The sequence below is a fragment of the Podarcis erhardii genome (genome assembly GCF_964252035.2).
Source record: "Podarcis erhardii genome assembly, chromosome: 14".
In the NCBI taxonomy this organism is placed as follows: domain Eukaryota; kingdom Metazoa; phylum Chordata; class Lepidosauria; order Squamata; family Lacertidae; genus Podarcis; species Podarcis erhardii.
In genome coordinates this window covers 39,561,099-39,573,833 of record NC_138503.1, presented here as the reverse complement: position 1 = coordinate 39,573,833, position 12,735 = coordinate 39,561,099, and the positions used below count along the sequence as shown (strand labels likewise).

The following is a 12,735-nucleotide window of genomic DNA, read 5'->3' as shown; positions in this document are numbered from 1 at the left end:
TCTGAATGTCTTCTCCCCACATCACCACATTTGGTCTCCTTTGAGCAGTGATGGGAGCAATGCAGATCTCTGCAAGACAGCAATCACAGGACAGCCAGCTTGTTCCTAGAAGTTAAGCTTAAATCGATAACGCTCATGTCTAACAGGATGCCGAATCACAGATGTGATATTTTGCATAGAAAATAAAAACTTCTTCGAACCCACTTTGAGCAAGACCTTGCTTGCTTCGGTCCGAGGCAGAATCCTACTTTGGTTTTCCAAAACTTTGGATGTCTCCTTATCAAGAGCTGTTGCTGTCGGCATGAGCAGAGACTGTTGTGAAGGCATGCGTTGGGATGGCTACCATTCAAGGAATTTGTAGAATCAGAGAGTCGGAAGGGACCCTGAGGATCATCTTGTCCAACCCCCTGCAATGCAGGAATATGCAGTTGTCCATTATGGGGAGCTGCACCCTAGAAAGCGTCTGGAAGAGGAAAGCTGCCCCCCCTTAAAGGACCCTGTTGTCTGAAGGGTCTATTGTGCAAGATGTGCTTTCATTTTCTTCCTGGCGAGTTAGTTTAGGATCGCAACCTAAAGCTTGGAACTGTGCACGTGTAACTGTGGGTAAGCTCAACTGAACAAACTGGGATGCTCTTCTGAGTTGAGTGTCCACGGGGTTGTTCTGCCAGTGTATTGGTCTGCAGTGAAGACTCCTTACAGAAAGCAATGTTGGTTTCATGTTGACAAAGGAAGTAGGAACCCACTCTGAACATCAGCACACCTCTGCTAGTAATCCGGTTTCACAAAGCTTGTGTCTGGCTCTTATTGGGACGCTGGTTTTCCCCTTTAGAAATTCCGTGTTGCTTTTCCTACCTTTCTATCTTCAAGGGGCAGGAGGACAGATTTTTAAAGACTGGTTTTATTCCAAAGAACGGGCAAGTGGCTTCTCCCTAGGCCACTGTTGAGGTTGTTTTATGAATGTACCAGCAGGAGGAGCTACTATACTGATGAAATGCTCAGGGATAAAAGCTAAAGGGAGAGATGAGGGCACATGTGAAGGTTGAGTTCTTGCTCTTTTAAAAAGAAAAAGCAAAGAAGGGGGGGAGAGAGAGATAATTAGTTTTACATCAGGGTTCCTGGCCTCTGCCTTTCCATTATACCTGACAGAGGGTATACCTGGCCACAACTGAAAAGTAGGCCCGCAACTGCATAATTAATACGAATGCAGAGTTTTAACACAAGCCCTACCTTTGCAGTCTCATTCAGCGGCTGCAGAACTGACCTCCCCTTTTTCATTTGGAGTCACTTCAAAGATGGACCATGGGTTCAGGTGACAGGGAATGAAGTGTGGTGCACCTCTCAGGCTTCCCCTTTGCACATGAGAGTGAAGCTTCAACTTTAAGAACAGGCCACCGTTCTGCATTGCAAGAAACTCAGGGAAGCATGGTTTGTTCTAACAAAAGTTAACTAAAAGAAACCATGGTTTCAGATTCTGGTTAGCGTAGGTTAGAACAAGCTATACTTCTCTAGGTTCGCAATGTAACATGGAACTGTGATCTGTTCTTTTCTCACACTCCTCATTCATGGGGAATACACAAGCCCTAGACTTTGTGTGGTCCATTCCTGATCACCTGAACCAGCCTTCCCCCATCCTGGACTCTCCAGATGCTATGGACTACAACTCCCATCAGCCCCAGCTAGCAGGAACAATGGTCAGGATTGTGGGGAGATGTAGTCCAAAAATCTAGAGAGCACCATGTTGGGAAAAGGCTGATCTAAACTACGGTTCAGGTGAAGTCAAAGCATTGCAGAGTAAATTAATATTGCAGTCAGAGCAGAGCCATCAGCCAGGCATAAGAGGTGAGGAGGGGCCTAATTCCTACCCAGCTCTAACTTGTAAGAAAGAAGGAGGTCTTTATTCAGAGAACAGATAGGTAGCCGTGTTGGTCTGCCATAGTCAAAACAAAACAAATTCCTTCCAGTAGCACCTTAAAGACCAACTAAGTCAGTTCTTGGTATGAGCTTTCGTGTGCATGCACACTTCTTCTGAAGAAGTGTGCATGCACACGAAAGCTCATACCTAGAACTGACTTAGTTGGTCTTTAAGGTGCTACTGGAAGGAATTTGTTTTGTTTTTATTCAGAGAAGTAATAGTACAGACGGGGCAGCAGACACAGTGCTCAGGAGGCATGAGACAGGAGTTGTGGAGCAGGGTAAGAAGTTCAGAACTGGCAGAAGTGATGAGAATGTCTCAACAAGTTTCCATGCCCCTCCTGCTGAGCTTTTAAGGTGGCATTTGTGAAATGCTCTCACTTTGTGGGAATATTAATACAGTGGTACCTCGGGTTACAGACGCTTCAGGTTACAGACGCTTCAGGTTACAGACTCTACTAACCCAAAAATAGTACCTCGGGTTAAGAACTTTGCTTCAGGATGAGAACAGAAATTGTGCGGCGGCGGCAGCGGGAGGCCCCATTAGCTAAAGTGGTACCTCAGGTTAAGAACAGTTTCAGGTTAAGAACGGATCTCCAGAACGAATTAAGTTCTTAACCTGAGGTACCACTGTACTGTAAGCAGAAGCTCCGTCGGAACGGGTCCCATCTGCAAGAGCCGCACCTCGTTCTAGAAAAGAAGGTCCCTGGCTTAGTTGCTGCATTCTCCTGCTCAGCCTCCTTGCCCCAGGCTGATTAAAGCCCTGCCCAGCCTCTGCTGAGGCTCTTTGGTCTACAAGAAGGTCAGAGGGGAGAGCGGGTATCTCTGCTCCCCCTTCCCAAATGCCAGAAATCAGTGTGGAAAAGGAAGATGCCCCCCCCCCTCCAACCCAGATTCCCACCATCACCCTTTTCCTTCCTACTCCTGCATCAGAGCCTGCCAACCCAAGCCTGATCCTGCAGGGCTCATCAGGGCGAGACCATGATATTTTGGCACCACTGGGAAGAAGGGGCAATCAAATCAACTTTACCCGATGCTTGAAATGGGAATTGAAGGCAGATGCAGAGCCCAGGAAACCCAGGAGGGCGGCCCCTGCCATTTCTTCCATAGGGGTAAGGAAAGCAGCTGCTGCTGGGAGACCAATAGTTTCTCCAGTTCACCAAAAGGCTGCTTTGCAGGCAGCACTGAGGCAGGGTGCTGAGGAAGCAGCAGAACTGGCCTCAAAAAGTGTGCTGCATCCACTACTGGTGCTGTTCTTTGGAGGACAGATCTGCCCCCCTCCACACAGTGGATCCTGCTGCCTAAGGTGGTCACTTCGCCTTGCCTCACGGGATGGGCTGGCCCTTGGGATCATGCAGTGGTCTTCACTCAGCATAAGCAAATTCCAAGAGTATTCCAAGGATGTCCCTGTTTTCATCCATGAAATGTATGGGATGACGGAATGGGGGCTATCAAAGCACAAATTGAAATCAGCTGTAGGAAAGCGCCAGACTACACATTACATTGTTTTGCGTTGAGCGCAAGATTCGGTTTTATTTTTTAATTCAGCTGGAATTTGCACCATGCAAATAGCAGGTGCAGGGCTGTTGATGGCCTACCTCAGAACCATAGCACGGGGCAAAGGGTTAACACCCCCCAAAACCTCCCCCAAGGTCACAATTCAGAGTTGCTCCTTCAATCACCACTACCCTGGCACTGGCTGTTCGTGGGGAGAAAATCCTTGCAAATCATGCAATTAGCGGTAAAGTGTTCCTTGGTCCACTGAGAGCTGGGGCAGAGTCTTAAAGAGGGCATCCTGTCAAGTGTTCTGTGCAGTGTGAAGTTTATGCTTTCTGATGGTATGTCATAGCAGAGCAACCTACACTCCCCCCCCCCCCGCCGCCATCACAGAATTATTTTTATAGCAGCAGCTGCAGCTATAGTTTGTGCCCCAACATTATTTACTGGGATCCTGCGGAGTCAGGCTGGTAGCACTGCTGCATTTCAGAATTGGTGATGGGTGGGAGACTCACCAGGCCCTGGAAGTCTGAGAGCAGAGATTCATTTGCCTTAAGCAACTGCCAGGTAGGGTGCAATCCCCCCCTCCCCAGCCTGATTTTTATTGAAAGTCAAGCAAAGCAATAAAAGTGGTAATTTGTAAAGCTTGCTATTACACAAGAGGGACTGGTTTCTACTTAAAAGTATTGTGATGGATGTGAATTTCCTGTATTTTTCTTTGATGTTTATGTGCTCCCTGGTTGTTCAGGAGGAAAACACTCGGTGCTTTAGTGGTTGCTAGTTAAAAATACGACATGATTAAGGTTTTCCCATAGAACGTTAATTCTGATCTCTCTCTTTCTTTCTTTTAACCCTGAGTGGTTTTTATTGTGTATTCTTTCTGAAGCAGAGATGGAAATTTTCAATGATGTGTAGATGGGTTTAGAAGTAAAAAAAGGTAAAGGACCCCTAGATGGTTAAGTCCAGTCAAAGGTGACTATGGGGTGCGGTGCTCATCTCGCTTTCAGGCCAAGGGAGCTGGCATTTGTCCACAGACAGCTTTCCAGGTCATGTGGCCAGCATGACTAAACCGCTTCTGGTGCAACGGAAGACCGTGACAGAAGCCAGAGTGCACGGAAACGCCGTTTACCTTCCCACCACAGTGGTACCTATTTATCTACTTGCACTGGCATGTTTTCAAACTGCTAGGTTGGCAGGAGCTGGGACAGCAACAGGAGCTCACCCCATCGCGGGGATTAGAACCGCTGACCTTCCGACCGGCAAGCCCAAAAGGCTCAGTGGTTTAGACCACATCGCCACCCACGTCCCTAGATGGAATTGCACCAGAGTTCTGGCACCCCACTTCTAAAGATTTGTGCTTGGCACATCTGCCAGTGATGCTGACTTTGCAGCGCCTGGCATCACATCATGTCTTGTGGCAAACCTCAGTCAACAGTATGTATCACCCTGAACTAGGCTTGCTGCATTGAGGATGAAGCAGCTCCTAAAGACCTGGTCTCTCAGCAAAGAGATCAGGGCTTTCAGAGCCACACACTTCACCTTGTATGCCTTCCCTTTAACGTCTCTTAGTTTGAGGCATTAGGTGAAAGCTTCCTGCCCCCCCGCAAGCCTTTGATTGCTCTTGATTACCACCACTTTTCGAGTCATCGTTGTGACGCTGTTAACTGTCCGCTTGGCGTTGGATCAATGCACCATTTAAAATGTTTTGTGGGTTTTTTTGCATTGATTCTAGATAGATTGCTGAGGTCATTAATTTAACGCAGTGGTGGCAAACTGCTGGCTCACAGATTGCACTGGCCTTCAAGCCAAGGCACCAGTGCCAGGCAACGTTGCACTGTCTCCATTCTTTGGATTAATTGTCTGAAAAGTTCTCCTCCCCATTATAGGGCTGGGCAGAGAGGAAGCTCCACCAGCTTTTGTGCCATGCCCACCTTTGAGCCAAACCCATCATTGACATGCCATCTTCAGAGGAGCTGTAACCAGGCAACTGGGCCCTGAGGCCAAAAAGGGTTGGTCACCTCCAATTTAATGTGGATGTGGCAGCACCTGGAGAAGGGTGGTGATGTGTGGCTGCATTTTAAGTTGCACTACACCCCACATATCCTTTGGGGAGTTTGGTAGGGTTCAAAATGGTGTCCGTGCATGTGTCTGTGCGTGCGCACGAGGCATAAAAATAGTCTTGTGGAGTCCACTGAGAAAACAAAGAAAAGTACAACCTTATTCCTTTTATACTGTAGTTTTCGGAGGAGTCTGTAGCCTGTGAGTGACTGCTGGGTAAGCAATATTTTTCCCAATAATTGTTTGTAGTAGACAAATAAGTTCCTTTCAAGCAATTCATTCATGAAAGTCGGTCTATTGCAGGTCAGAATAGACTGTGAAGCTCCTCAAGTATTACTAACGTGTATCATTGTGCATCAATACATCGGTCCATCATTAGCACAACGTTCATCAGAGCACCATCAGTTTCTTGTATTGTCTATCACTTCCGGTGGTTTAGTGTGGCCTCCAAATTCTAGGCCATGGAGTTTTGCATTTTTTTGTATTATTGTGTTTGCAAGAACATAATGGTGTACTTGATTAATCCATTCCCTAGGTCACTATGTGAGTAGTGTACAGATCCAGTAAACTAATTGTAGATATAGATAATACACACATCAGCACATACATTTGTGTTCTGATATCTGCTTTCCCCACATACCGGGGTGGGTGGGAATACACGTTTGTTTAATGCACAGTATGAACTTGTTTGTGGCTTGTCCCCCCCCCCCTTCCTGTTTCTAGTGATTTCCAACCCACGGGAGATTCTGCAAGCAAAAGCAGCAGGCCACGCGGGACGACCCGGTTTCCAAGGCTGTCTCGGAGCCATCAAAGAGACCCACGGAACCCGGAGCCTCAGAGTGGTGACCTTTGACTTTTTGGATAATTAGGACCAACTAGCACCATGTACTTTAAGCTGCCTTTTGATTTGGTTCTGTCCTGTGCAGTTGACGACACAAGCCTGTGGGCAGAAAGAAAAGACAACAGCACTGAATTTATAGCCAGAAGGGGAACCATCTGCCGTAAGGGTCCCTATTCTGATTAAACAGGTCACAGTTGAGGTGGCTGCCATTTTCCAAAACAATCGGAGGCCTTTTGGCCCAGGACTAAAAATAAATATATAGGATTGGTTCATATTTTCTTTAGCTTCTCAAGAGTCACACTCTAGCCACTTTCATATATTGGAGTTTATGTAGTTTTGATGCGATCGCTCTGCATTCAGATCCTCAAAGGAATGTCATAAGGCTTGTGGATTCACCGGGATGCCATTTTCCAGCAGTACAATTGCAGCTGGAACTATTGGGGTATTTATTTTATTTTCTGCCTCATTTCTCCCCCCACCTCCCGCCCCCCAATCAAGCAACTGTTCCTTGGGCAAAAATGGAACAGGAGTGTTGGAACCTGGTTGATGTTTCTGGTCAGATCCTCTGGCATATGACAAATGAACCCGTGGCACCATTGATTCCTCAAGCAAAATATCTATGATTTAAGGGGAGGTGGGCCACACTGAAACCAGGAATCTGCTAGTGGCAGTGGGTGAGATCAAGGGCAATATGCGAGTGTGGTGGGGAGGGCATTTTTACAGAAGACGAGAGAGTTTCCCAGCGATTTGCCTGAACTCCCATTATTGGTTTCTTGGTGGCATGTTATTATTAAAAGTAGTAATAATCTCGGTGCCAAAATAAGTAGGCGCTTGAGGCTATTCTTTCCACTGCTTCCTGCTTAAGGCAAATGAAGCGACGCTGCTGAGGGCTTCCAAATGCAAGTGCCTCTGTTGCTTGTCACCTTTCGCTGAAATGTTTTCGGGTAAGGATGTGGCATGGACAGCTGAAAGGGAAGCTGTTGTTAAGACTGATCTGAATCCTAATACGATTTAACTGGAGTGCGGTTCGCTACACCCACACTTTGCACTGCCATAGATAGCAAATGACACCGTAGCTTCTTCTTTTTTTTACTTTCCGTAATAAGCTTCACCCAACACTACATCTCTGTGAGTGTTGTGTTTGTTTGTTTTTAAATCAAGGATAAACTCTCTTCCTTTCACCCCTTTGCACCAGCACAGCAGGTCTGTTGCATCATGTTAGGCTCATTTTGCAACCAAGGCAGGACAGGACGGCATCTCTCACATTATGTTTACAGAAACCAACCGGTCCGTGGTTGAGTCCTATTACAACACTGGTGATGGGAGACTGTGTCCTCTCCTGCCCCTGAGGGCAGCAAGCTAGCTTAGGGGATGGAGGGCAAGCTGCCTGGCGCACACACAGCACGTGCCGTTGAAGGCAGGTGCCTCATTCCACCCAACAGTAGAGCCACAGTCCTATTTTGTGATCACTGTGCTCCCATCTTTCCCAAGCGCCCTCCTTCTTCCACAGATCTAACACTACTTTTCTGGTCATGCATCATTTGCTCTGTTACTTTAGGTGCTGCCCCACCCTCCCAAATAATAGCAGTATTATAATTTTCTCTTACGTGGTGCATGAATTACATGGAGCTGGTTCCCCTCTGCACCACAGATTCCCCAAATGCACAGATACCATCCTGCATCGGGACTATTTAGCAGGAAGTGTTTGCAAACCCTCCCAATGGAGAAAAGAAAACAGTGTGCTCTTGTCACCGAAGTGTTCAGCTTGTAGACAGCGCTATCCTTGGGACAAAAGTCTCCTGACTTTGGGGGGTAACAGAGAAGATCTGGGTACTATTAGTTTTGAGATTTGCCACATAGCAAGATGTTGTTTAGATGCATTTGCTGCCTTTTGTTTTGTTTTAGATTGCAAACCCGCAGGCAGGGTTTTTAGGTCAGGGGTGCGGGGGGGGGGACCTGTGGCCTTCGGGATGCTGTCGGACATCAGCTCCCATCAGCCCCAGCCAGTGTGGTTAATGGCCAGGAATAATGGGAGTTGTAGTCCGGCAATATCTGGATGACCAAAGAAGAAGAAGAGTTTGGATTTGATATCCTGCTTTATCACTACCCGAAGGAGTCTCAAAGCGGCTAACAATTTCCTTTCCCTTCCTCCTCCACAACAAACACTCTGTGAGGTGAGTGAGGCTGAGAGACTTCAGAGAAGTGTGACTAGCCCAAGGTCACCCAGCAGCTGCACGTGGAGGAGCAGGGAAGTGAACCCGGTTCATCAGATTACGAGTCCACCGCTCTGAACCACTACACCACCCCTTGTCCCTGTTTCAGCTGAAGTCCATGGGCAGAACCATCCCTTATATGACTAGCCCTATTTATATGATTTTAAAAAAGGGGGAATCAGTGTGCATCAAAACTATCTGATTTGGCTTCACCAGGACTACACGTCTATGTCTGACCAGTTGATCAGATAAAACAATGTCCCATGCATTAGTAAATTATTCCTCTTGCAAAGGAACTTTTTGAAGATTGGGCCATTACCAATCTGGCTGCTGATAGTAACATAAACACCAGATTTTTATAAGCATTAGGAGGACTGGCAGCATTCTCTAAAGAAAGAAGTGCCACAGAGAGATCTGGAGGCAAATGTTGTTGAGGAATAGTTGCTATCATTGAGAAAACCCAGCCCCAGAATCTCCTCACATTCCCACATTTCACAAACACACACCCCATTTGTGTGCAAATAGGCTTAACTTTTTTTTAATTAAACCAAGCTTCCCATTAAGTTAGATAAATGAAATAATTCAGAAGACCCCCACAAAATATGTCCATTATATCACAACTTGTTGAAATAATTCAGAAGACCCCCACAAAATATGTCCATTATATCACAACTTGTTAAAAAAGGATTAATCATTTTTAAGTCTCTCCTATTTGCACAGGGCATTGCTCAGGGAGCAGCGATAAACAAATCTGCCTCAATTTGAGGAAACAGGCCTCCAGCCGTAAAACACGGTGACAGAGTTTAGTGCAGCAAGCCGTTGAGAGATAAGGCACAATGGCAGTAAATTTGGAATTTGGCTCACGGAGGAAAGCCATATGCAGAGGTTCAATTTGCCATCCTGAAATGAATGCTTCATTGTATAAGGTGGGGAGAGAGAAAACATGTTTAGTTGTTAGCTGTCAAATGAAATGAATAGGAATGTATTAAGGACTAGCTTCCACTGGCTTCATGCGGCAGTAATGAATGGGGCTTGGAATGGCTGAGGTGCTAAGGAAAAGTCACTTGTCATGTCGTATTAATGGTGAAGAAAGTGGCACCAACTTGTAACTATTTCAGATCTGAAAACTCAGGCGAAGCAAACCCAGAAATTCCCGAAAGGGGCCTTTTTGAGAAAGGGGTCTCTGTGCGCATGTGTGTAGAAAACGAAAGTATATTTCATTCAGTGCATCTAATGTTTCAGCTGCAGTAAAAGAGAGAGTCCTTGTGAATTGCTGGCCTTTGTTGCAGAGCCCATAGAAATTTGGCAGCTTGTCTTCAAAGATTCCAGCCTCCTCAAGAGTCCCCTTATCCCAATTTCCCCTTCAGTCTAAGATGCTCTATTTATTATGTTTCTTCTGGATACTCCGGAGTTTCCTCTTGATGTCCCCACTTTGCTCCGCCCACAATCCCGTATTCAGGATGCCACCTTGGACCGTTCAGAGCGATGCCCACAGGAAACTCAAGAGCAGCGATTGCTGAAGGCAAATGGAATTAAGAACCAAAAACGCTACCTCCATGGCCTTCAGTAGATGATGAATGTCCCCTTTTTACTTAACCGACTAAGCTTCACCTAAGTTATCCATGTCCATTCATTTCATGGGCTAACATTGGATGCAACCCTTCATTATTAAGAGTTACTTTCTTGAACTCTTCGTTTGGTTGCAAACTTTTGGAGTTTGGGTGCAAACATAGAGAAAGGAAAAAATGTGGAAACAGGGTCCGATGGCAGCGAACTGCAAAAAAAAGTACAGATCACGACAGATCATTTTCACTTAATGCTACTAGGACTCAGATGTCGAAAGAATGTATGAGGGGCTATCCCTGCCCTACATGCAAAGAACACTATGCCCCCCTCCCACAATCTGGACATTCAGCAAGCTCTAGCTATATATATATCACTTCCATGGTGGGGGGGGGCTGATCTGGACCAGGGTCCCCCCACATGGAGAAGCCCTCCATACATACAGATGCACATGCATAGATCCCTTCTGCAAGGCAGCCAAATATGCCACCCATGGGTGTCCTGGCTCCATCTAATGCCTTTGGTGGTAGAGGGCCATCCTTGGCTTGTATCCAAAATATTGCTAAGTCACTTATCCCATCAGTGCAAGAATTTCTGCTTGTGCAGCAGAACTCTGCCCCCCCCATTCCTCCCCCTGATATCCATGTGCTAATGGGAAAAGGACATTGGATACCACCCTTCTTTGCATGTGCTTCCAGTGCCATCTGTAGGATTTCTGGACCCTCCTAATACAGTGGTGCCCCGCAAGACGAATGCCTCGCAAGACGAAAAACCCGCTAGACGAAAGGGTTTTTCGTTTTGGAGGCGCTTCGCAAAACGAATTTCCCTATGGGCTTGCTTCGCAAGACGAAATGTCTTTCGAGTTTTTCCAACTCCCCCCCCCCTTTTTCTAAGCCGCTAAGCCGCTTATCCGCTAAGCTGATAAGCCGCTAAAAGGCCCTAAACCGCTAATAGCGCTAATCCGCTAAGCCGTCAGTGGGCTTGCTTCGCAAGACGAAAAAACCACTAGACGAAGAGAATCGCGGAACGGATTCTTTTCGTCTTGCGAGGCACCACTGTACCATCCTCTTATTTCCCAACAACCTGTTGACATGGACTTTAGTGCCCATGAGAGCTTGTGCCACAAAGAATTTGTTAGGCTCAAGGTTGACACGGCCACCCCTCTGGGAGTCTTTCATAGCAGCTAAAACACCACCCTGAGTGGAACTCACTTTTCCCTTTTTGTTCCACTGATGTCATGCTGCCCAGTTATCTCGAGGGGGGATCTAAACCACGCTGCTGCGATTCACCGGGTTATTCAGTCAGGAGCTCTGTGTTCTTTAGTGCAATATGAAACTTGCGTCCCTGTTGGCCTTTGGAGTAAATCACTCTTGAGAACATATCTGAGCTTCGTTGTTTCTGTATGAAAGAAAATTGAACTTGTTTACTCCTATTGCATTTTCGCACTGCCTTCCTTTCGGCCCTTCCCACCTTTCTCAGTATTAATTTAGTAGCACTTCAGTAATGCCCTTTTGGCAAGCACAGAAGATGTGCGGTACCTAATATATCACTTTAATGCTTTGAGAGAAAAACCAAGAAATCTGAAAAGAAATCTACCTTCTGTTTGGTTCTACCAGGGGGTGGAGAACCTTTTAACTTCTGCCCATCCTGTGGGCCGGCTTGGGACAACTGGGTGAGTTGTCTGGCCCACCATTCAGTGTTGACCTCTGAGAGAAGGGCGGATAGTGACCAAGCGGGATTTAACTCCTTTTGCATCAGCTGATGCTTGGAGAGTTCAATCCTGCTTTCTGCAGTGATCTAGCTGTGTCTCTAACTTGTGTCACACCTGACGTTACATATGACATCAGGTGTGGGTTTGGTGGCTGTGATTTGGGGTGAGGAGAAGAGCCTTGCGAGACAAACTGGGAGAAACAAACTGGGACAAACTGGCCCACACGCCAGAGGTTCCCCACCCCTACGTTACATTTTAATGAAAGAACGCAATCTGGGGACTGTATTTGTGTGCTGCTGTTTATTACCGCTACCTGGCGCTTTGAAACTCATCTGTGGCATACATGCACTTTGCAAACAGTTAATTTACAGTTCCTGTTTTTGTATACTCTGGGTGAGCTTGGGCGTGTGCTAGCTGTGGCCCACAGCGCTTGTATACTAGAGGCTCCTCCTGTAGCGATCTGCATTCCTTAGGCTGATTTCCCCCTCTCACAGCTGGGCTTTGGGAAAGCCCAGGTAGGGGCTTGTTTCCAGTTGGGTCCAGGTACCGTATTTTTCGCTCTATAAGACACACTTTTCCCCTTCTAAAAAGTAAGGGGAAATGTGTGTGCGTCTTATGGAGTGAATGCAGGCTGCGCAGCTATTGCTGAAGCCAGAAGAGCAACAGTGGGCACCAATCCCTCTTGCTCTTCTGGCTTCAGCGATAGCCACGCAAAGCCTCTTGAGCACAGCCGGAGCACTCCTCCCTCTTTGCTTAAGAGGCTTTGCATTGCTTTCTTGTTTCTTGTTTTCCTCCTCTAAAAACTAGGTGCATCTTATGGTCGGGTGCGTCTTATAGAGCGAAAAATACGGTAAGCTGATCCTACCTGCCACATTCCTAGGGGATGCATTATTCTTTGTTTCTTTGTGAAGAGTTTCATACCCCCACCTTTTTTAGTGCTG

The 12,735-nt window shown here is 46.7% G+C and overlaps 1 protein-coding gene across 2 annotated transcripts in view; it reads left to right on the top strand.

The window, feature by feature from the left end:
- The window catches only part of SNX29 (sorting nexin 29), a 226,228-nt gene extending 219,647 nt beyond the window's left edge, over positions 1 to 6,581 (top strand). The window contains exons 21-22 of one of the 2 annotated variants that reach the window (XM_081839690.1): positions 5,646 to 5,682; positions 6,190 to 6,278. In XM_081839690.1, the coding sequence (XP_081695816.1) occupies positions 5,646 to 5,664 (19 nt within the window). In that variant the 3' untranslated portion in view covers positions 5,665 to 5,682; positions 6,190 to 6,278. Of the gene's footprint in view, positions 1 to 5,645; positions 5,683 to 6,189 lie in introns of both variants that reach the window. The other variant, XM_081839688.1, reaches the window with a different exon arrangement.
- Positions 6,582 to 12,735: the final 6,154 nt, after the last annotated feature.